At 44.5% G+C, this 22,722-nt stretch overlaps 1 protein-coding gene across 9 annotated transcripts in view; it reads left to right on the forward strand.

Moving 5' to 3' along the window:
• LOC124046406 (pleckstrin homology domain-containing family G member 3-like) overlaps positions 1-20,407 on the forward strand; it is a 47,938-nt gene extending 27,531 nt beyond the window's left edge. For 6 of the 9 annotated variants that reach the window (XM_046366740.1, XM_046366742.1, XM_046366738.1 and 3 more), the window contains 17 exons: positions 3,102-3,604; positions 6,745-6,845; positions 9,319-9,388; positions 9,501-9,547; positions 9,664-9,814; positions 10,076-10,207; positions 10,962-11,144; positions 11,249-11,341; positions 11,431-11,517; positions 11,630-11,663; positions 11,910-12,032; positions 12,288-12,320; positions 13,318-13,328; positions 13,754-14,095; positions 14,997-15,107; positions 17,039-18,536; positions 18,654-20,407. In XM_046366740.1, the coding sequence (XP_046222696.1) occupies positions 3,102-3,604; positions 6,745-6,845; positions 9,319-9,388; positions 9,501-9,547; positions 9,664-9,814; positions 10,076-10,207; positions 10,962-11,144; positions 11,249-11,341; positions 11,431-11,517; positions 11,630-11,663; positions 11,910-12,032; positions 12,288-12,320; positions 13,318-13,328; positions 13,754-14,095; positions 14,997-15,107; positions 17,039-18,536; positions 18,654-19,468 (4,334 nt within the window). In that variant the 3' untranslated portion in view covers positions 19,469-20,407. The remainder of the gene's footprint in view (positions 1-3,101; positions 3,605-6,744; positions 6,846-9,318; positions 9,389-9,500; positions 9,548-9,663; positions 9,815-10,075; positions 10,208-10,961; positions 11,145-11,248; positions 11,342-11,430; positions 11,518-11,629; positions 11,664-11,909; positions 12,033-12,287; positions 12,321-13,317; positions 13,329-13,753; positions 14,096-14,996; positions 15,108-17,038; positions 18,537-18,653) is intronic. The other 3 variants (XM_046366746.1, XM_046366744.1, XM_046366747.1) reach the window with 3 other exon arrangements.
• The last annotated feature ends 2,315 nt before the right edge of the window (positions 20,408-22,722 follow it).

Raw genomic sequence — 22,722 nt, forward strand, 5'->3', positions numbered from 1 at the left:
TAATAATAATTCAAATGGGTGCGAGTGGTGGTATTAATTTGGGATCTATCGCATCCCACAACTGTCCCAGAGTATGTTTTAGAATATTTATTTCTCGCATGGGTCAATTGACCAATGGAATAAGTCAACTTTTGTACTATGGGGGATAGTAGATTGAAATAGGCTAGTGCTATTTGCTGTTCGTTAGGCCTAGTCATCTTGTTGTGGACAGTTCTAACATATTCAATATGCACCTTGGAATTAAATAAGGACGCGCGCAGTTGCTTCTGTCTTCACTTGTAGCCTACTTCGGAGTAGAGATTGCCTGTGAGAAGAACCCGATCAGGTGACGGGCATTGGCTAATAAGAATTGAGATATCTGAGCAAAATGTGAGAGGTTCTTCGGGATATGCAGCCGGAAGAAGGGAATTATTATATTCAGCCCAAGGGCACAACGGATACTGGCCACAAAAGGTATGTTTTTTCTGTTGTTTTTTTGAGGGCATTACAGCCACACTAGGGGTATGGCCATCGGGAAATTCGAAGCATTGTCAAGTGTGTGCAGTCCATGCAAGAAACAAAGCAGAGCTCATGCCTTTCATGCGTCTTTTTTCAAATCATTAGTTGTGTCATGCAGCCTTAGAATGTATTAAAAATCTGAACATTTAGCCCAACATTTGTATCACAACTGAAGTTGCATAAATAGCTCTAAATTAAGCATAAAGGAGGACCTTTTTTTAACCACTCAACACAGAATAGCCACATGTGCGCACTTCCTCAGAAATTGTTTGGAGAAAATATCCTTTCTATTTTATTCAGCTATTTCAATTGTGTTCTTCATACTATAAATTAATGCCACTATAAAATGCCATTCTAAGCAAATCTTATCTGCTTAATGTACTAGTGTAGCCCATAGCCAGGTCAGGACCTAACATATGGACAACTCGGTGAAAGCTATTCTGTTCTTCTGAAGTAGGCTACATTTTCTTCATAATGTTTCTTTAGACCTGTCTAAAATAAATAATGGATTTATTGTGAAGGTGTAGGCTATATTATATGGCTTTATTAGACTTTTTCAAATGTAGATGTTCCAAAGGCCTGCATCAGTGGCTTGTAGGCTGTGTGGACGCCAGGAGATGCTAAATATGTTTGTTAATTAATCAGACCAGCAGTTATTCTACTTGACAATCACCGGTTGACAATTTCATGACTGCCACAGCCCTAGGTGGTACAGTTTACTGTTGCTGGCTTTCTCTCTTATCCCTGGCCCCGGTACTAATGCCCTAGACCTTCCACGTCTCTTACATCATTTTTATTATTTTATGGCCCATCTTACTGCCATGGCTTGACATGATGTTGACGAGCCTAATGTTGAGTCACCATTATTTACTAATTCTGTAAAGAAACATACTGTGTAAAGATTGAATTAGCCTAGGACAGGTCATATAATTTGCGCTCCACTTGTAGAACTGAGTGGCTTGGAGACTCGTTAGGGTTTATTAGACCTGGAGATGTTTTGACTGTCATTATTCCTCCAGTCATGACAGTCTGGGCATTGACGTCAGCACAGAGGTGATAGGGAGGGAGGCCTTGGCGGCTGGCTCTTAGAGCAGGCGAGGTAGTAATTTTCACAGCCCAAAATAAATGGGGAAAGGAGGAGCTACTGTCTGAGTAGATACTACAACAGAAACTCCTAGTGGTCTGAGTTCAACAGCCTACTGTACTATTACTCCCTGTAAGTAGTACTATTTCATGGTTTTGTAACTACTCTAAACAGCTTCTATGAAGTGGTCAACCCTTGTTTGCATGCTCACCCCTTCTTTCTCGGAGACTTGGCATGCTTGAGTCTGGTGTTGTAGACGAGCCCTGTGGTAGATTGTAGAGGCTGGCGTGGAGCACAGAATGACTGCACCAGCATTCTAGGCCTGATGAGCTCACCCCTGATTCATGGAAACTTGAGGAAGGCATGTGGCTTGTGTAGAAACCTGTGTTTTGCTCTTCACTCACTTCTACAGTGACGGTGTGATTCACCAGAGTTCACTGGCAACATCCAGCGCACTGTCTATATATAACCTATGTAGAGGGGGAGAGACTTGTTTTGTTTCCTGTATATGTTGATTCCACAAATTTGACTTGTGACCTCAAAGAGCTCTTCTTTCATCTCCAATACTTTCTAATAATCATTTTTTTCCTACATTTATTATACCTCAAAGGTGAAATGTTCAAGTATATCACTTTTGTGATACCATCCTTACTATATAGACAGGCCCTCCCTCAGTTCTGAAGTCATTTGGGTCATTGGTAACAGATCACATCTCCGGTCAAATGGCCTGCTGCCCGCAGTGCCTTGTGACAGATCCATGTTATAAGATGTGGGATGTCTGCTAATGAAGCATATTTTATGACTGCCTTATCGATTTCATAAAGAATTTAACACAGTTGACTCCATGAAGTAAGTCTGTATTAACGCCATCTCTCTGTCCTCACTTGGCAATATCCCTGGCCCAATCACTGCTGTGACCAATAAGGGGTTTGTTCTCCAGATGGCTCCGTTTATTGGTTTCAGGTTCAGTGGCAAGAATATCATAGTTTTAAATGGTGCAAAATGCATTTAGACCTTTTAACCTTCCAAATACTTTCTGAAATAAACCACTGTGACTTGATGTATTTGGGGAAAGTTTGTGGGGAACATTCCCAATCCGGACCGGAAGGATGTGAAACTGAATATGAATTCCATTTTTCTTGATTTGAGAAGTAGCTCCATAAACAAGACTCTGGTTCCCACTCCCCTATTTTCTCCCGATCGGTTTTTCCTCCATTTTTTTTTCTAAGCCACTACCAGTCAGGGAGGGTGGAGGAAATGGCTGGGTTTTCCAGAGAATGTAGAGTGCTGTAACTGGGGCAAGTCAGTAAGGATTTGAGAAATCCCCTTCACAGTAAAGCACTCCTCCTCAGGCTGGACACTGGGTTCATAATGTCATGGATCATTAATCACTCATCGGAGTACAGTATTTGATTTAATGGATCTAAAATGTATTGTAAGGTCCTGCTAACAATCTTGTTGATCTATTTTCTGCCCATAAACCCTGCATATTAACTCACCTTTCTCTCTTCTCTATCAGAATCTCCTCGGTTGTACTCTGCCGTCTCCGTCAGTGATTGTCATGAGCGACCAGACGGCTACAGCCAGCTGTGTGCTGACCCTTCGGAGGGAGAGGCTAAGCGTCCAGTGAGCCTGGTGTCCACTCTGTCCTCTGGCTCCTCCAGGGACAGCCACAGCCTCCACGGCAGTACCACGGCCCTCCCCTCCTCCACACCACCTCCCCCCAGTAGAGAGGACATTGACCTGGAGCTCAGCCCTGCAAAAGGAGCCAGGGAGCAGCCACAGGCCCAGCTACAGGGCCTCAGCCAGGGGGGGACCAGAGACCAGTGGCGGAGCCACAGTCAAACCAGGTCCCAGTCCAACACCTCCAACAGGAGAGCTTTTGCACCTCTGACCCCAACCTCACCCTTTGCCACTGAAGCCATGGCGCCCAACCCCAAGCTCAGCTACGTGGACCGTGTAGTCATGGAGATCATTGAGACGGAGCGCATGTATGTCAGGGACCTTCGCAGCATCGTGGAGGTGAGTCGCCTTGACCATCCATTCAGTTCTAGTTAATAGGACTGAGGCTTGACCTGACTCTATGCAATAGTGTTTTCACTATATGATATAGTGCAAGTTAATAGGTATTTCAGAGTGTTTCTCTTGGAATGGTATGTAGCAATGACTTAATGTCTGTACCTCCCTAATATGGAGCTGATTTACTGGAGTTAGCCAGAGACTAAGGAATGGGAGAGTAAATAAGGTTCTCCATTTTCCAAGTGACTGCTTGCCTTGTAGCCACATGTGTCTGCTACCTATAAAATATTCTAGGGTTGATTGTTTTACCAGGATGTAGTTTGATTTCCTGGTGAAACGGTTCCCTGTGTATTTTGTAACAGGCATTTTCAGAGGTGGAAAAAGTACCCAATTGTCATACTATAAGTAAAGATACCTTTATAAAATATTACTGAAGTGAAAGTCACCCAGTAAAATACTACTTGAGTAAAAGTTTTAAAGTATTTGGTTTTAAATATCCTTAACTATCAAAAGTCAATGTAATGGCAAAAATACATTTAAGGATCAAAAGAAAGTGTACATTTTCGAACCGCTTATATTAAGCAAACCAGACGGCAGTAGGGGTGATCTCTTGCTAAGTGTGTGAATTGGACCATTTTCCTGTCCTGCTAAGCATTCAAAATGTATGAAGTACATTATTTTCTTCAGGAATATAATGAAGTAAAAGTTGTCAAACATAAAAAGTTAAGTACAGATACACTTAAGTACTTTAAAGTATTCTTAAGTGCTTTGCACCACTGCATTTTCATAATCGGATAGAAAATACCATGTAGCCTGTAAAACCAGCGGATTAAGGATTCCAATGTGACTGATACGTTTTTAAACTGATGTATGTAATGCACTCTGTTTACATTACTGTGAATGCATACAGCTCTGAAACTTGGATCTCGTTATCTTCTCAGGTCTTGAGTTCGAAAGCAAAATCAGGGCTAAGACACAAAGCACCTCTTTCAAGGCAGAACCTCTCCCCTGATGAGCTTGGTCATAGATATTAACGGATGCTTCTAACGTCATCTCCTGGTTGTGGGAAATGGGACAGAGATTTCTTCCTCTCCACATTTAAGTAAACTGACCTCTTTATCATGACTGCTGGCTTTGTAGTCTGAAAACAACTGCCAACTGTGCAGATCGGCCTTACCTATTGCCCCTTCATGTTTGGGTAATTCTCCTCTTTGGATTAGTACTGACCATGGGGATGGTGGCTTGAGAGCCCTGTAGCGTACAGGTTATAATGTCTTCAACACATGACGCAGACAGGTCAGAGGTAGTGTGTTACTGGCCCTCTTCACCTTGTCTCTGTGTGGCTGACTGCTGCTGGCGCCTGGACTAGGAGGTGTTGGAGGGTGATATGCTCTGACTGAGCCCTTGCTGCTGCAGCAGTAGCCAGAGTAATCACGCAGTCCTGCTCCTGACAAACACTCCCACACTGCCTCAGGACTTCCAACTAGCCCTGCCTAGCTGCCTGCTTCATTGCAACCTAAACTAGGATACGGAGCTTTCCGGCCTATTACAGGCAACAGCCAACAAAAACACAGCCATCACAATGCCAACTGAAGAAACATAGCAGAGTAGCAACTGTTTTTTCCCCCACATAATGTTGTGGTGGAGGAAACTCTTTGAACAATCCCAAATCTAAATTCAGCATTTCAATGACTTGCTCTGCAGTTGCATCTTGTCGTGCACGTTTCAGTACCAGAATCTCCTTTTCCAGGATGTGAAGCTTGGCATTTCAGTGACATATTTGATGCATCTGTTTGTCCTGCTACTGTCGCTTATGATGTCGACACTACACCCGGGAAGCTGTTAGTTTATCTGGCGGAGAGCAGACACTGTCTAGGAACATGCCTCTCCACACCACCTACTGTGTGCCACATCTGGGGAAAGCAGAAACCTCCTTACCTCAGCTCTTAGAACAGCTGTGTGACACAGGTGGAAGCTCACCTTCACTTCCACCTCAACAGATATGCTGAGGGTCAAAATCTCTCTGTTTGGAGTACTGTTAGCTTCCATAGTCTTCCTCTCATCAATTTTCATTAGGTCATCTCTATTTCATTACATGTGCCACTTGTGACTTCCCAGATGTCACTCTAAATGGCTCTTCCCCTCCCCCTAGGGTGCACTACCCTTTTATGGGTCACTCAACCATACTCACAAGCCTAGACCTAACGTTGTTCTGACAGCAGGCTGTACATATGTTCGCAGGCTGTGTGTGGTCAGTAGGGGGCCTCGGTGTGGCTGGTGTTAGTGGTGCTCAAGACTGGGACTGTGAGACGCCCTGCTGAAAGACAGTCTGCATTGCTGTCACTGGACGGGAATGCTTCCACTATGAAATGGTTTAGTTCAGTGTGTGGTGAGAAGGGATGACTACTTCACACTGCACTGACGGGGCTCGGGTTCTGTGTGTGCACACGTGTGTTTGCGTGTACGAACAGTCGAACACTGTTTGATTTTTCTTCTGCGAGTGCGTGTCTGCTTGCAAGACAGTTGCGTTATGTAGTTGTCTGTATTTGGTGCGTTTCTATAAGGAACACCAGTGTGTTACTGGGTGAGAGGGGAAGCATCAGCCATTCCTAGCATCTACTCTGACTAATGTGCCTCTGTTTCAGTTCTATTCAAATCGAGTAGTCCTGCCACCAGATGGGAGAGGGGCCATGGGAGGAGAACACTGTGTGCTGGTCTGATGGACTTTTACAGAACTACTGCCAGAGGGTCAAACTACCCTCCAGTAACAAGGAATAACTCCTTAAAAGGACCATTGAAACATTACAACAGAACCACTTGGATTTGAACCCATTGATCCTGAGTCATACAGTGTTGTTTTAATGGACAGCAGATGGGCATCATCCTATGTGGTCTTTTTTAGCCTGGTCATAAAAAGTGCAAACAGGATGTGCAGTAAACTGAAACATTGAAGCAGAATCCACCACTAGCCAACAGCACAGGCGCATGTTAAATTTTCTCTATACACAAGCTCCCTCTACTGGAAATTATTTGAAATTGCAGTTTAGACTGAAAATACACACACACACACACACACAGGATATTTGGTTTTTCATAGGGAAAATAGAACCTGCAGTATAACCATAGTCTTGTTGTTTATTTAGGATTACCTGGCTCACATCATAGACATGGACAACCTTCCCATTCAACCAGACCAGGTTTCTTCCTTGTTTGGGAATATAGAGGACATCTATTTGTTTAACAGGTAAGCCTCAGACACCTGTCAACGCCCCGTGTTCTTCCAAAAAGACAAGGCAAATTAACTGTAACTGCATGTATGCGTTTCTTTTTAAAGACCGTCTACACAAAAACAACTTGGTACACGTTTAACACTCATTGCACTCAACTTGAAGCATACATTGGGAAGACATTGGGAAGACATTGGGAAGACATTGGGAAGACATTGGGAAGACATTGGGAAGACATTGGGAAGACATTGGGAAGACATTGCCATTTCAGTGGAATGCTGTTTTGACAGAGATGGATTCAAAGGCTTCCTGGCAAGAGCTCTGTTTTATGGCTGTGTTGGAGAGTTTGACCTCAAAACAGATTTAGACCGATAGAGGCAAATATGGCTAACTAACACAACACACAGATTGGCCCAGAACACAGCAGATTGGGATCAGTTACGCATTAGACAAATGACATTATGGCTGTATGTGTCCACTCTGCTGCAGATGCTATCAGGACCACCACCCACTCTGTGCACCCGATAGACAACATATGTTGTTGTTCAGATGATCCTATGTAAATGTATCGTGTCAGCATATGCTCACTAAGCCTCATGCCAAAAGAGAAGAGCCACAAACATCCCTATGCTCTGTCAGGTTCCTCCCCACATGCTCCCCAATCATAGTCTAATGCCATAGAAACCAAATGGTGGAAAAAAGGATCCGATGCCTTTTCTAATGCAATGTCTACCAGCGTAGTCTTCTAAAATATAGGTTTTGATTGGTGTTTGTTGTTTCATCTACAGCAAGGGGACTTTCATATATACGTCCCCCTGACTCTCCTACAGCATCAATATACAATGTGTTTACAGTCCTTTAGAAAGTAAATGAAGTGTGTCTGTTAGAATGTATTATTAGGATGTTGTCTGATCGAGACACTGCACACTACGCATCATCTCGGCTAAACGCTGTGACTGAGTCGTGCCAATTAGCAGGAAGTGCCCAGGGGGAGCAAATTACTGATGCGCAAGAGGCAAGCGTACTTCTACAGCACTGGTTTGAAAACATGTGCAACACTGAAGCACTCTCCCAAGGTGATTGAGGACAGATTCATTCAAGCAGAAACTGTACGAACCTCTGCATAGACATGGAATGGCATTCTGTTATCTGTATTGTATTGGAGACTGACGGTCTCATGCAGACATTTCATTGTCATACACAGGGTTTTCAGACGGTCCTAGACTCATCATGCAGTTTAGAGATGTGTGTGACTAACTAGTGACTGTCTCTGGGTCATGTTGTGATTTACACTACACTGTTCCCAACACAGTACTGCTCTGACCCACAGTGACACACTGCACCTGTTTCCGGGTCAGGTCACCACACTACTCTGTTTGTGCCCCTGAAACAGACTATCTTCCCCTGCCACTAGAAGAAACATAATGGCGGCTTGATGAAAGAATATCTTGGAACATTTTAATGAACATGATCTTTAGGCAAAAATAAACCTCAAACAAAAAAGCAGACATTTCATTGTACTCTGAGCAGATTGACACATTGGTATGTTTTTCCTTTATTATTTGGTTCAGCCCATGCAGCTGAATGCTGTTAGATGTTAGATTTTCTTTGATTGGGCATGTGTGTGGCCAGTGACCACGTAGAACACCTTTTTGTGGTGATGTTGTTTGTTTTGTACTCCTTTATGTTTTGCAGTGGTGACCCCTCCTTGTGTCCACTCTGGTGTGGGAAACCTGACTCTCTGGAGTCTATGGACAGAATGAGGTTAACCAGAACAAACCCATTCAGCCATGCATATTCTATTTGGTTGGGAATCGCCACAGGCAAAACATAAACATGTTACCTGACATAGTACCTGAATGTGCAGGTAACTGCCAAAATAGAGGAAACACCAACATAATGTGTCTTAATAGGGCGTTGGCCAGAGCAGCTTCAGTGTATATTTGTAAGTCGCTCTGGATAAGAGCGTCTGCTAAATGACTTAAATGTAAATGTAAATGTAAATGCATATAGGCATAGATTCTACAAGTGTCTGGAACTCTATTGGAGGGATGCGACACCATTCTTCCAGGAGAAATTCCATCATTTGGTGTTTTGTTGATGGTGGTGGAAAACGTGGTCTCAGGCACCGCTCCAGAATCTCCCATAAATGTTCAATTGGGTTGAGATCTGGTGACTGAGACTGCCATGGCATATGGTTTACCTCGTTTGCAGGCTCATCAAATCATTCAGTGACCACTCGTGCCCTGTGGATGGAGGCATTATCATCCTAGGGACTACCATGATGGGTTGTTAATTGTTTAACTCAGAAACTACACCTGTGGGGAGCAGCTGCTTTCAATATACTTTGTTTCCTTCATTTATTGTTTACAATATTTTGGCCGTTATCTGTAGTTTACACTGAATTCTTCTTCTTGCTCTCTCTGACAAGACCTCAGATGTCTGTATAGTTGATGCTGTGCATGTCTGTATGTCGGTCTTCCTCCACAGTGAGCTGCTGCAGTCTCTGGACATGTGTGAAAATGACCCTGTGGCTGTGGCCAGATGCTTTGTAGATAAGGTAAGTGGAGGCCACTCACAAACAGACTGACTTGAACCTATAATCAGGAAGCTGGACAAGCTAGTGTTATTGATCTGATTTTGGGTTCTTCCTCCATTTTGTTATTTCATAGAGTGATGATTTTGAGATCTACACGCAGTACTGCACAAACTATCCCAAGTAAGTAGAAGGAATAATGGATGGTTTTCTGGAACCTTTGGGTTCCAGAAAATGGACATGTTTAAATGAAAATGATAGTCATTTGTACGATCCATTGGCTTGTTTTGTTTTTCTAGCTCTGTGGGTGCACTGACAGACTGCATGAGGAGTAAGACCCTGGCCGAGTTCTTCAGCGATCGACAGGCCTCTCTCAAGCGTTCTCTCCCCCTGGGCTCCTACCTGCTCAAACCTGTCCAGAGGATCCTCAAATACCACCTGCTTCTGCAGGTACACTGGTCCTCACTACCTACTACCTTTACTACGGGTAGAGATGGTCCAAGAGAACTATGTAGAATTGTCCTTGTGCGATTGCAGGTTGATTGTGGGGTCCTTTTGACAGGAGGGCAAAAGAAATTGCATTCAACCTTTAACCTAGCAAGATGATGGCAAAGCATTGTATTGCATATTACAACAACACAATCAACCCCACTCCAGAGGTCTTGACTCTTCATGCTGTGGTTGTTTGCTCTCTCTTTCTCTCGCTGAAAGGACATCGCCAAGCACTTTGACCCTGATGAGGAGGGCTATGAGGTGGTGCAGGAGGCCATCGACACCATGACCGGGGTGGCCTGGTACATCAATGACATGAAGAGGAAACACGAACACTCTGTCAGGCTGCAGGTCAGTAATGGCTACTCAGGGTGGGGTGAAGGGAATTTGACCCACCCCTTTCCACTATTATGATATACTGTACCTGCATCATTGTGTAGTGCAGCAATGACATCTAATTGAGGTCATTTTCTGGTGGCTATGTTTCTCTAGGTTTTTATATCAGATAATGAAGTGTATGCTGTTTCACTGTGTTGCTGGAGTTCTTGTTGATAAGGCATTATGTTTGTCACCCAGCCTCCTAAACTGTTCCAGGTTGCTGTCCCACAGTAACTCCCTGGCTGAGTTTAATGTACTCTGTGTATGGAGAGAGGCCATTCACATTTTGAGTTCATTGCAAAGTATTTGTTGTTCCAATAAAGCAATAAACCTCTAACTTCCACCACCAACCTTAAAACATAGTCTAAAGACTAAATCTTTAGAAAGAAATTGGTCTTGTAGGGACCCAATAAATCAATGATGTTTTAACTCCTAAACACCAGGCCCCTCGGGATAACAGAACCACCAGGTTCTACAGGGTCACCTTGGCTGCTGCGTTTGGGTTTTGTTTTAATTCCTGCTTTTAATTGGATGGCTAGTTCGCTGCCCATGGTTTCCCTTGCCTAACTGTGTTTTTTAATGTTACAAACAAAAAACTGTTCTCTACGCTGACTTTGCACCCCTTGTGCATGCTTTCATGTACAGTTTTGCCAGTGTAGTGTACCCAACCAGCGTTTAGGAGACCTAGATACACTCGTATATGAGCGGTGATTGTGTGTGTGTGCAGGAGATCCAGTCTCTCCTGATCAACTGGAAGGGCCCTGACCTCACTACATTTGGAGAGCTGGTCCTGGAAGGAACTTTCCAGGTACAACGTGCCAAGAATACCAGGATGCTGTTCCTCTTCGACAAGATGCTCCTCATCACCAAGAAGAGAGGAGAGCACTACGTCTACAAGACCCACATCTCGGTACGGAGCAGGCACAGTCGACCAGTCTAATCCGAATGGCATGGGCTTGCTTTGTCAGGTTGGTTTAACGTTTGTGCAATGTTTCTGTATGTGTTTCGTTTCAGTGCTCAACTCTGATGCTGCTTGACAGTGCCAAGGACCCCCTGCACTTCAGTGTGATCCACTTCAAGCATCCCAAGCAGCCTCACACTGTGCAGGTGAGTTTGGCTCTACCACTACATCATACGCCTGTCCTCTTGTAGTAGTTCTCCAAGAGCTCACTATGATTGACACGTGTCTGTTTCAGGCCAAGACTGTAGAGGAGAAGCGCCTCTGGGCTCATCATATCAAGAGGCTGATTCTAGAGAACCACCACACCATCGTCCCACAGAAGGTAAACCTAACAGCAGGGATTCAAATCCACTTCCTTCAAGTATCCTACAGTCTTGCGCCATCCACTAACATCAACTTATTACTAATGCTTTCTTTTGATTTCTGTCTTACAGGCAAAAGAGGCCATCCTGGAAAATGATTCTCTCAGTGAGTATTCCAGATAAATGAATATGGTTGCTATTAATATAAGGTAAAGGCACTAACTATAGCTCTGGCTGCAGCTGTTACCAAAGCAACATAAAATGCAGTCATTGAGTGCAAGAACATCAATTCATTTACTGGAAATATATTAGCTTCTTTGTAAACCTTTTGGAACGATTATTAACTGTTGTGTCCCCTGTAGATGAGTAGAGAATGATTGCTTTGACTGGCTTGGTAGTGAGTGAGTAGTAGTGATGCTGTGTGCAGACCCAGGATCAGGGAGGTACCGTTACAGCCCAGAGAGGCTGAAGAACGCTGTATCCTGCCAGGCTGAAGATTTCCCTGCAGAAGGACGGCACGGACGCAGGAGATCAGGTAAGATAGTTCCCCTCCCCCTGCACATACTAAATCAATGTTTTTGTTTTATGAAAACAACACTAAAGCCATCTCATCAGTCTCGATTAGTTACTTACGATTTTGAGATTTTAAAGATGTATATATTTTTAAGAGACTCCTTGGTTAGACGTTTTGTCTTAAAAGCTCATTGCTTGTGTGATATCTGTCTGAGAATACAGTATATTTGCCACAAATATCTTCACTATGCTTCGACCATATCTTTTTTTTCTTTAGAACCAGCGAAACAGATTGTGAGGACAACCAAAGGTATTAAAGGCAACAATTGTTATTCATAATAATTATCTTAAACAGCCTGTTAGAGGTCTTTGTCGTTCATTATCATGATGAGACTTGAATGTTAAATGAACACTGCTGCTATGATTCAGGTTCTCTGTCGCTCGTACCAAGTCTCTGTGTTCCCCCCATACTTTCATTCTGCCCTAGATGACCCCTGGACAGCCAGATCAAAAGGCCAGCCACTCCACTCCACTCTCTCACCCCCACACACCCCTCTGCCCTAGATGACCCCTGGACAGCCAGATCAAAAGGCCAGCCACTCCACTCCTCTCTCTCACCCCCACACACCCCTCTGCCCTAGATGACCCCTGGACAGCCAGATCAAAAGGCCAGCCACTCCACTCTCTCACACCCCTCTGCCCTAGATGAACCCTGGACAGCCAGATCAAAAGGCCAGCCACTCCACTCCACTCTCTCACCCCCACACACCCCTCTGCCCTAGATGAACCCTGGACAGCCAGATCAAAAGGCCAGCCACTCCACTCCACTCTCTCACCCCCACACACCCCTCTGCCCTAGCTCACACATAATGATGTCAATTATGGGCCATATTACTGAAAGGCTTTGACATGCTCAAGCTCTTTTCAATAGTCAAATTCAGTCCTGGCTTTAGATCTGTTGCTCGGGCTGCTCTCATGCATTTTAATTATCCAGTAATGAAAGGACTAAACTAAGTACCTCTGTCTTGTCTCTTTGGAGTCTTTACGCCCTCTCAAATCAATTTAGCTACAAACCTAATGAAGTTATTTTCTTGTTCTTTATCCTCCTCGGTCAGAGAGGACTGTCCTTGTGAATTGCATCATTTCTGAGTCTCTGAAAGGAGGCATTTCTCATTCAGTTTATCCAATTAACTTGCTCAGATATTATTACAGTATGTTATATAAATGGAGTTTGTTGTATTGGCAATATTGTTGACATTCTCCTTTTTAAATGTGTCTCCTCTTCATTATCTACTCCTGCCTTGCAGCCATTCTGAAGGTAAGCTTCCCAATGATGAAAGTACAATTTCCCCTGCCATGTTTATTTTCTCCTCTGTGCAGAAAGAGAGATCAGTTGACTCTTTTCAATGTGTCTAGTGAGATAATGTTGTCTGACCCTGACTCAGCAGGGTCAAACAATTTCCATTCAGAGAGAAATTAGCCAAAAGAGAGGAACTGCTACTCTAAGCCCTATTGGGCTAAACTGTGGTAGTTGAAGGTTTCTGTCTCAGGGTTTTCAGTGATGTAATGTGTTCACAGTGTGGAATGGACAGCATGCTGACTTGGACACGTTGTGCCTTCATATCTCACACTATACTAGAGCAGTCACAGTGATGCCATCATTTTCAAAACATTGCATTCAAAACACAACACGTCTATGCTGGCCTCGCAGTAACAACTCAACTCTGTGACTTCACGCTACAGCATGCGGACAGTGAAGGTGCTCTGCTGGGGGACAGGCGTTCCCTGCAACCCTCTGCTAGTGTCAGTATGCTGGGCTCCAGTCTAGGCAAGCCCAAGGCTGAGAGGCCTAGTGTACAGGAGGACCAGGAGGAGCTATGTCCCAGTGATGGTGAGGATCCTAGGCCAGGGTCCCCGCCCCTCCAGGGGGGCACTGAGCAGGAGGAGGAGGAGAAGGGGGAGATGAACATGGATGATATTCTGATGGAGGACGACCAGGTAGCCGACTTTGCCAGCTCTATGCTGGCAGCCATCTCCTGCTGGCACTATAGGGCCAGTGCTTTGCTTTCCGCTCGGTTCACAACGGTGAGGCTCACTGCCACCAATGGGTTTCGTATTTCCTCTGCCATTTCATTGGCTTGCCAATCAACAATCTCAATCTTTCTCTGTTTACCTCGACCTTGATGTAATTCACTAACACCCAGCTACCATTTGCCATACTCATGGAATGCTTCTGGTTTTCAAACTCACACAATAATAACAGCATGGACTTAACCTTCCAAGAATGGTAACAACAATCCGTAGCATGAAGATCTGATCACATTTAATGTTGGGGAAAGGTGATGGTATTATGTACTTTATAAATATAGATTTTCTGTGTTCCAGTCATTAAAAGGCTTCGTATGTTCTGAATTTGAAGGGGGGGGGGTGTAAGTGAAGGATTAACACGCATACTACCATGTTTTTCTCTTATGTTGCGGGGAGTTAGACCCAAAATCAACATTGTAGAAATGACTAATTTAGAGGTAAGCAATTAGCCTTGTGCGTAGTTGGCGGTTGCATTTGCATTGAATCAATGGATCCACAGAGCTGATGTATGACTTCAAAGGTGAATTTGCCTGTCAAATCGGGGAGTCAGGATAATGGGTGCTTTGGTCTTTGGCAATCACATTAGTTAAAAGGTTTCTCTTTTGATTTTTTCCGAAACCACAGAGGAGGTTTTTAAAGGTTAATTGCTCTAATGGTATTAAAATGGCCTGAACTTTGAATATCTCTAATATGAATGTCAGCTGTCTATATAATGTATGTACTGTCACACAGGTGCTTTACAACCCAATGCTAATCAGTATTGTGACTGTCTGGAACCAGAGTATATAGCAATGTGATAATCCAATGTATGGTTTTTGGCCATGGTACCCTTGTGTAAGGCACGGTGTTCAACCTAAATGTGCTGCAGTCCCCTTTATATTGTGTTCTGCTGTTCCAGGATGAAGAACACTGTGAGGTTGTAGATGAGAAGAGACCAATGAGGGTGAGGATGGATACATCAGCCCAGGAGATCAGTGAAATGGCTACAGTGGAGGCCTTCACTGACCAGGTATGGAGAGTTTGGACTGGCTGGGTCAAAGTTGAGGTGGTCTCTGCACCAAGAACCAAATCAGTCACTAGAGACTAAGCTTCAAGAGATTCTTCTGAACAGATTCATGTTTTTGGTTCTTCTATATATCTCAGGCAATGCTTTCAGAAAATGATTTAATATTTTGAGGGGGATGGGAATTTTGAAAATATCCAGCAAGGAAGACTGGTAGTTGGCCCAAAAGATGAGCACTGTTCCGTTCAGATAAGTCCTCTTGGCATCTTAATAGCCTACAACCAGCGGCCATAGCTGCGGGAAGTAGGGGTGCTGAGGGTGCTGCAGGACCCACTGAATGTAGTGCACTGTTGAGCCATTCGATCTAACAGATCCAGGGAATGCATGATATTTTGTATGTGCAACCTGTCAAAATAGGATAAAGATTGATCTGAATACTGTTTGGCTCTTTAGAGATTAATGTGCCGACCATCTTCGTCCATAGGCCTTCTGGCATATTTTTCACCACTTGGGGAAGTGGATACTCAAAACACTTGGCTATCTAGCAATAAGATCATATCTAGCTATGTAGGCTAATCGATTAACCTATCAGTAAATGTAGGCCATTGCCCTACTAAACCGTTCCAGTGCTAGGTCAAGGCTACTTGATGTAGGCCTATTCAAGCAACTGGCGCGCTTCGCTCCACAGGCACATCAAAACCATACTACATAGACTAGCCTACTCCGATTGTAAAGTGGTGCCATGAACTCATTGAATTAAATTGTATACTCACAGAAAGCTGTGACTCCTCCTCCTCTCTATAACTAGAACAACAGTAATGTAGCACAATTACATTTTGAGCAACAGTCAGATGCTTGTGCTTAGACGATCTCTCCCTCTGTGCGCACAGTGGGGAGATGGGGTGGTTTGCTCACACATCAGCTGACAGCTAATGAAACGGGGACAGGCAGATACTGTCATAGCAGGAATCAATATAATGCATATGCTTTTACTGTTGAGCAAAGTTTGGTTTTACAAATTGCAGGTACATTGTGTCGCACAATCACTGACTATTAGGACCCTAAATAAAATGCTTCGGTAAGAAGGCAGTGTCGGTCATTTTCGGTTTATCATCCCAGCTCTAGGGGGTTGTGTATTTATGTCCTGTAAATGAGAACGTCCCCTCCTTCATGCTGTTGCCGCCTGTCATCTCTCACGGTGAGAAATGCAACATTTTGATATTGGGGAATATTTTTGATAGAACCTGCGTCTCCTGGGTGCTCTGTGGGACGGCTGGTTCCAAGCCGAGTGTGACAAGTTATTTTCATCCCTCCCTTATCTCCTTCTCGCAGCTCCCTGCTGCATTCCACTACACACACACACACACACACACACACACACACACACACACACACACACACACACACACACACACACACACACACACACACACACACACACACACACACACACACACACACACACACACACACACACACACACACACACACACACACACACACACACACACACACACACACACCATCACAGCCAGACACCATCACAGCCAGACGGCGGTTGGAAATTAGTCTGTTATAACTGCACATGAGTGAAATTGGAGTTTAACATTTTTGAAATTGCTACATTTTAATGCTGAGTTCAGCAGGGGTGTATGGCATGGCCCGTGGCAATTGTATCTGAGGAATTAGTTGTAAAGCTAAAAATGGAATCAAAATGTCCCACTATCCATTACTGTCCTTTTACAGAATATTAGACGATATGTGCTACTATCAGAAGTCGTGGCTGCTGTAACAGATTAACCTGATCATTTAACCCTGTTCATTTGTCAAATGTCAGATAATGACTTGGGATTTTAACATCAGCACCCGATGGCTTATCATATACATATTGCCTTAACCATCCTGATGTTAATGTAGACTCTGTCCTCCTTATCCAGGTGTATGTGAAGGAGGTGCTTCCTCAAATCAGTGCTCCTAATGTAGTGGTGATGGAAAAGAGTGACGAGAACCCACCCCTATACACAGAGCCTGATGCCTTGCCCACCCTGCTTCCCAGACAGCTTGAGACATCTCAGACACCGGAGCTTGAGAAGAGGAAAGAGGAAAGGTACAAAGAAGGAGAAGAGAAGGAGAGTGGCTGCTCTGCCCACCAACAGGATGAGATTAACTCCTCATCAGTGACCAATGGAGAGTGTTCAGAGTTGGAGGATGGGGCGGTGCGGACTGAGCCCAGCAGAATTCTAACTGTCTCTGTGTTGGACCAGGCCAGTGTAATTGCTGAGCATTTTGTCAGCAGCCTGTCCCGGAGAGGCAGCCTGGTGGTCTCAGAGGAGCTGTGTTCCCTGGGCTGCCCCTCACCTCAGCCGGGCAGCAGGAGCAGCAGCAACCCCTGTCTGAGCACCATGCTCCAGGAGAAGGCCCAGACCCTGGTCAACTCCACCCCAGAACCCCCACTGCTCCTGGAGGCCAACACCTCAATGCCTGACCCTAGACCAGACCACCTCATGGAGGTGGAGTGCCAGTTCACTCTCTCCAAGCAAGACCGGATACTCATCCACAAGATCAGGAGGTACTACGAACATGCTGAGCACCAGGACGCCAGCTTCAGTATCACACGCAGGGAGAGCCTGTCCTATATCCCTGCAGGCCTGGTCAGACACCTGAGCCGGCAGCTTAACGGCAAACCCCAGGACCAGGCGGTTCCAGGGCACCGGAGGAGCTCCCCGAACATCCGGCCCACCTTTTGGTCAGCTTTCGACCTTCCTGGCATAGAAAAGGAGCAGAGGACTAATAATACCCCTGTGCTGGAGCCACAGAGAGCTGCAGACCCAAAGCCCAGGTCCCAGAGTGTCAATGATGCTCCTGTTGGAGATGAGGAAGAGTTCTTCAGACCCTCCTCGGACATGGTCCAAGTGTGGCAAGAGATAGATGTCAATGGGACCCTTGAGGAACCCAAGGGTTCCAATAGTACAGAGGAAATTTTCCATCCCAGATCACATCTATCCCGGAAGGGGGGAACCAGCAGAGATAGCCCTGAAGCTGAGTACATCGAGCCCATGAGGATCCTGGAGGAGTCAGACATGGGCAGTGTCTCAAAGAAATCTCCAGTCCCATTGCCTGTCATAATCACCCCAGACCCCTTCTCAGGGCACGAGTCCTGCCAGAATAATATTCCCAAATCCTGGGAGATAGGCGCGGTCAGTAGCGCTCCCATCCCCAGGATAATCAGTCTGTGTTCAGAGGTAGATGAGGACCTGATCCTGCAGGACATGGAGAAGATGAAGAACAAGGTGTTCCAGCTGGCCCGCCAGTACAGCCAGCGCATCAAGAACAGTAGGCCTGTGGTGAGGCAGAGGAACAGGGAAGTTGAGAAACACCTTGCCCCCAAGAACCTGCCAGCTGTCTACGAGGAGAAGGTCCAAAAGAGAGACTGGGGTAAGCTTTGTTTTTTTGTGTTTTTTTTTTTGCTGATCAGTTATGGTTTGATGTGATGCTCTAATCTGTAAAACTGAAATTATAAAACTGCTCTGCCCTGTCTTTCTGTGTATGCAGGTAGAGCTAACCTGATGCTGTCACTCAACTCCTATGAGCAAGTGGTTGTGCATGAGCTGAGGACCCCAAGCCCAGCCCCAAGCCTCAGTTCTGGGGCCAGCTCACGGGTCACGTCCCCTTGCCCCAACGGTCCTCCGAGCCCAGTGCAGACAGAGATTTTCCACTGGCCACATGTCCAAGAGCTGCGCTCTAAATACACTGACCCCAGGCTGGACCCGGGTTCCTCCCATGCCTCACCTGTCAGCCGTAGCTACTCCGTCCCAGAGAGGATGGAGAGTTGCACTGAGGGGTGCAGCACCTCATGGAGCCTTGCTGGCTATTCATCCAGCTGCAACGGCTCCACAGAAATGAACAGTGCTCTAACAGACTCCCTTGAGACTACGTCATCCATGGCCCACCGGGGTGTGGGCTCTGTGGGGAAGGCTAAGCCCCAGCCCCCGCTGTGCAGGTGGAACTCTTTGGATCACATGCTGGGAACACTGCCTCTACATGAACTGCAAAACCTCCAGGTGCCCACGAGGAGCTGTTGCGTGGCTGGTCAGACCACCCTGCCCAACGAGAACAAGGTCATTATAGTGGAGAGGGTTCCTGGCGCAAGGCCTGTGGAGACTGGAGGGAAGGAGAGGGTAGAGGAGGAAGGCTCTAAAGGAAAGGGCCAACTCAAAATCTTGAAAACCCTCGACTGTGCCAAAGGGTCTCCACTGACTTCAGGCAAAAATACTGAGGGTAGTCTGGTAAAAAACTTACGGGTGAAATTCCAGAACTTGGGTTCAACACATGAACACTTGAAAACTGTAAAGATCATGCCTATTTGATTGCATTCTGTAAATCATGAAACAAGCCTTTTCTTACCTAAAACATGAAACATTGATGCATATGAATATTGTCATTTAGCCAGTAACTAGTGCTACTGTTTTATGATTTCCATTTGGTGAAATAATTTTCTACTTCCTTTTTGTTGGTCTTTTCTCACATCAGTTACTGGTATGATATGTGGTTATGTAACCTCTGGTGTTATTGGGGATATTGAGCTATCAAGAGCACCCCAAGGGAAATTGTGACTTTGTAAAATGTGTAAATACTTGTACATTTCTCTGGTTCTTACACCACCATGTAATGTGTATATGTAAAGATAATGAGTATGTTTATATGGAAAATGGTTTTGTTTCATGTTTGAGGGAAAAGAATGTCAGCGTATTGGAGCGTAAATCTGTCCAGATTACTTTTTTTTTGTCTTTTTTTTTGCTGTATCACTTAATCTTTTCCCCCACAATGCAATGGTCACCCTCAATTTGTGATTCAATTGCGAGGGTCATAAGCAAGGAAATGGTGAAAAGAGGATTCGGGAAATTAACAATTAATATATAAAGGTGGGTAAACCTGGAAGGCTGTGCCACCATCTAAGTGATTACTGCAGATTTACAATCAAGACGGCGCCATTAGGACTTGCTCGTCCCTATTTGACCTTTGACCAAAGTGTTTTTCCCTTAGTTTTGTCATAATGGGAGAGAGATGATCTGTGCTGTCTACTATTCAGCCCATTGTGCCACATTTAGCACCATCATTGTTTTCATAAATCACTGGAACTGTTTTTCTGATTATTATATATTTCCTTTCTTGTTATTTATAAAATGATCCTCGTCTTCATACAAATATTGACCAATACAGTCGTAGACTTTTCCATTCCAGAAACTACACAGAATAATTTAATGCTTGAAATGGCATATTCTCAATAAAATCAGATAATAAATGTACCTAATTATTTGTGGTTTCTTTGTCAGTAGGAAAAATGATCTAATATGAAAAATTAAGGCATTTTTTTTCAGTTGATTGTCACTTAGAGGAAGTCTGTATTTTGACATAACTGTCGCAGAACTGTAATGGGAGTTTGAATCTTAGCTTCCTGGGCATTAGAGGAGACACGCCATACTCAGCGTAGACATCTTTAACAGATACCGTGGCAGATGGAAACCTGGTTTGTCTGAGGTCCCATTTGGCTGTGTCTAAGCGTGATGCTTCTATATACACCTGCATTTACACTGAACAAAAATATAAATGCAACATGTAAAATGTTGGTTTCATGGGCTGAAATAAAAGATCCCAGAAATGTTCCATACGCTCAAAGCTTATCTCAAATTATGTGCACAAATTTGTTTACATCCCTGTTAGTGAGCTTTTCTCCTTTGCCAATATAATCGATCCACCTGACAGCTGTGGCATATCAAGAAGCTGATTTAAACAGCATGAACATTACACAGCTGCACCTTGTGCTGGGGACAATAAAAAATCTACTCTAAAATGTGCAGTTTTGTGTTACAACACGATGCCACAGATGTCTCAAGTTGAGGGAGCTTGCAATTGGCCTGGTGACTGCAGGAATGACTACCAGAGCTGTTGCCAGATCATTTAATGTTCATTTCTCTACCATAGTCACCTCTAACATCGTTTTGGAGAATTTGGCAGTACGTCCAACCGACCTCACAACCGCAGACCATGTGTAACCACGCCAGCCAAGGACCTCCACATCCGGCTTCTTCATCTCCGCTATCATTTGAGACCAGCCACCCGGACAGCTGATGAAACTGGAGTATTTCTGTCTGTAATAAAACCCTTTGTGGGGGAAAAACTAATTCTGAGTGGCTGGGCCTGGCTCCCAAGTGGGTGAGTCTATGCCATCCCAGGCCCACCCATGGCTGCGTCCTGCTCAGCCATGTAAAATCCATAGATTAGGTCCAACTGAATTAATTTCAATTGACTGATTTCCTTATATGAACTAACTCCGTAAAATCATTGAAGTTGTTGTGTTTTATATTTTTGTTCAGTATAAATGTCTACTGTGTATCCAGATTACCTTTTCCCGTGCTACATTCAAATTCCAGTATACATTCTACAAGTAGTGGAACAGGCAAAACATGATAACCCCATGTCTGATGACAGTAGCTCTACTGTAGCTAACAAGCCAGCTTAAGCGCCTGGGAGACGAGTCAGGGAAAGATTAATGGAGCAAAGTACAGAGAGATCCTTGATTGAAATCTTGCTCCAGAGTGCTCTGTCTGGGGCGAATGTTCACCTTCCAGCAGGACAATGACCCGTAGCACACCGTCAAGACAACACAGGAGTGGCTTCGGGACAAGTCTCAATGTCCTTGAGTGGCTACCTCTGTAGCTAGCAAGCAATGCTTAAGGCATTGCAAACGGGTTAGCATAACTCGTTTCTAAATACTAGCTAGCATTTTATGAGGCCACCAAACACGTTCCTCACAAGTTAGGAACATATTTTCTCCAACATTATAATGAAAAGGTGACTCTAGGTCCCAAAACACAAGTTTTCTGGAGACTTGTGGGAGGAGTGCCGACTACGTCGCCCACTGGATGCGCTTTCGGTAGCCTTATTGCATCCAGGAATCTTCCATGACCACCACCTGAAGTGGTCAGCCAGATCTGAACACAGACCACAAAGCGACTTTTGCGCGTCTCGAACAGTCTTTTCAATGCAATCGTCGTACTCCGATAGCAGAAGTCAAGTGTAGACACTATGCCATGGGGAAAAACTGAGCATAGATTTGACTCGTACCATTACTTTACTAAAAACTGTGTGTCTCTAACCTAAACCATTCAAAACATATTTCACCAGAGCTACTGTATATGTGTGTGTATATACAGTGCATTCGGAAAGTATTCAGACCCCCTGACCTTTTCCACATTTTGTTACGTAACAGCCTCATTCTAAAATGTATTAAACAGTTTTTTCCCTTTATCAATCTACACACACTACCCCATAATGACAAAGCAAAAATAGTTTTTTAGAAATGTTTGCATATTTGAAGTATGAGATTTACATAAGTATTCAGACCCTTTACTCAGTACTTTACTGAAGCACCTTTGGCAGCGGTTACAGCCTTGAGTCTTCTTGGGTATGACGCTACAAGCTTGGCACACCTGTATTTGGGGAGTTTCTCCCATTCTTCTCTGCAGATCCTCTCAAGCTCTGTCAGGTTGGATGCGGAGTGTCACTGCTCAGCTATTTTCAGGTTTCTCCAGAGATGTTAAATCGGATTCAAGTCCGGGCT

This window comes from Oncorhynchus gorbuscha, linkage group LG10, assembly GCF_021184085.1.
Source record: "Oncorhynchus gorbuscha isolate QuinsamMale2020 ecotype Even-year linkage group LG10, OgorEven_v1.0, whole genome shotgun sequence".
NCBI classification, from domain to species: Eukaryota; Metazoa; Chordata; class Actinopteri; order Salmoniformes; family Salmonidae; genus Oncorhynchus; species Oncorhynchus gorbuscha.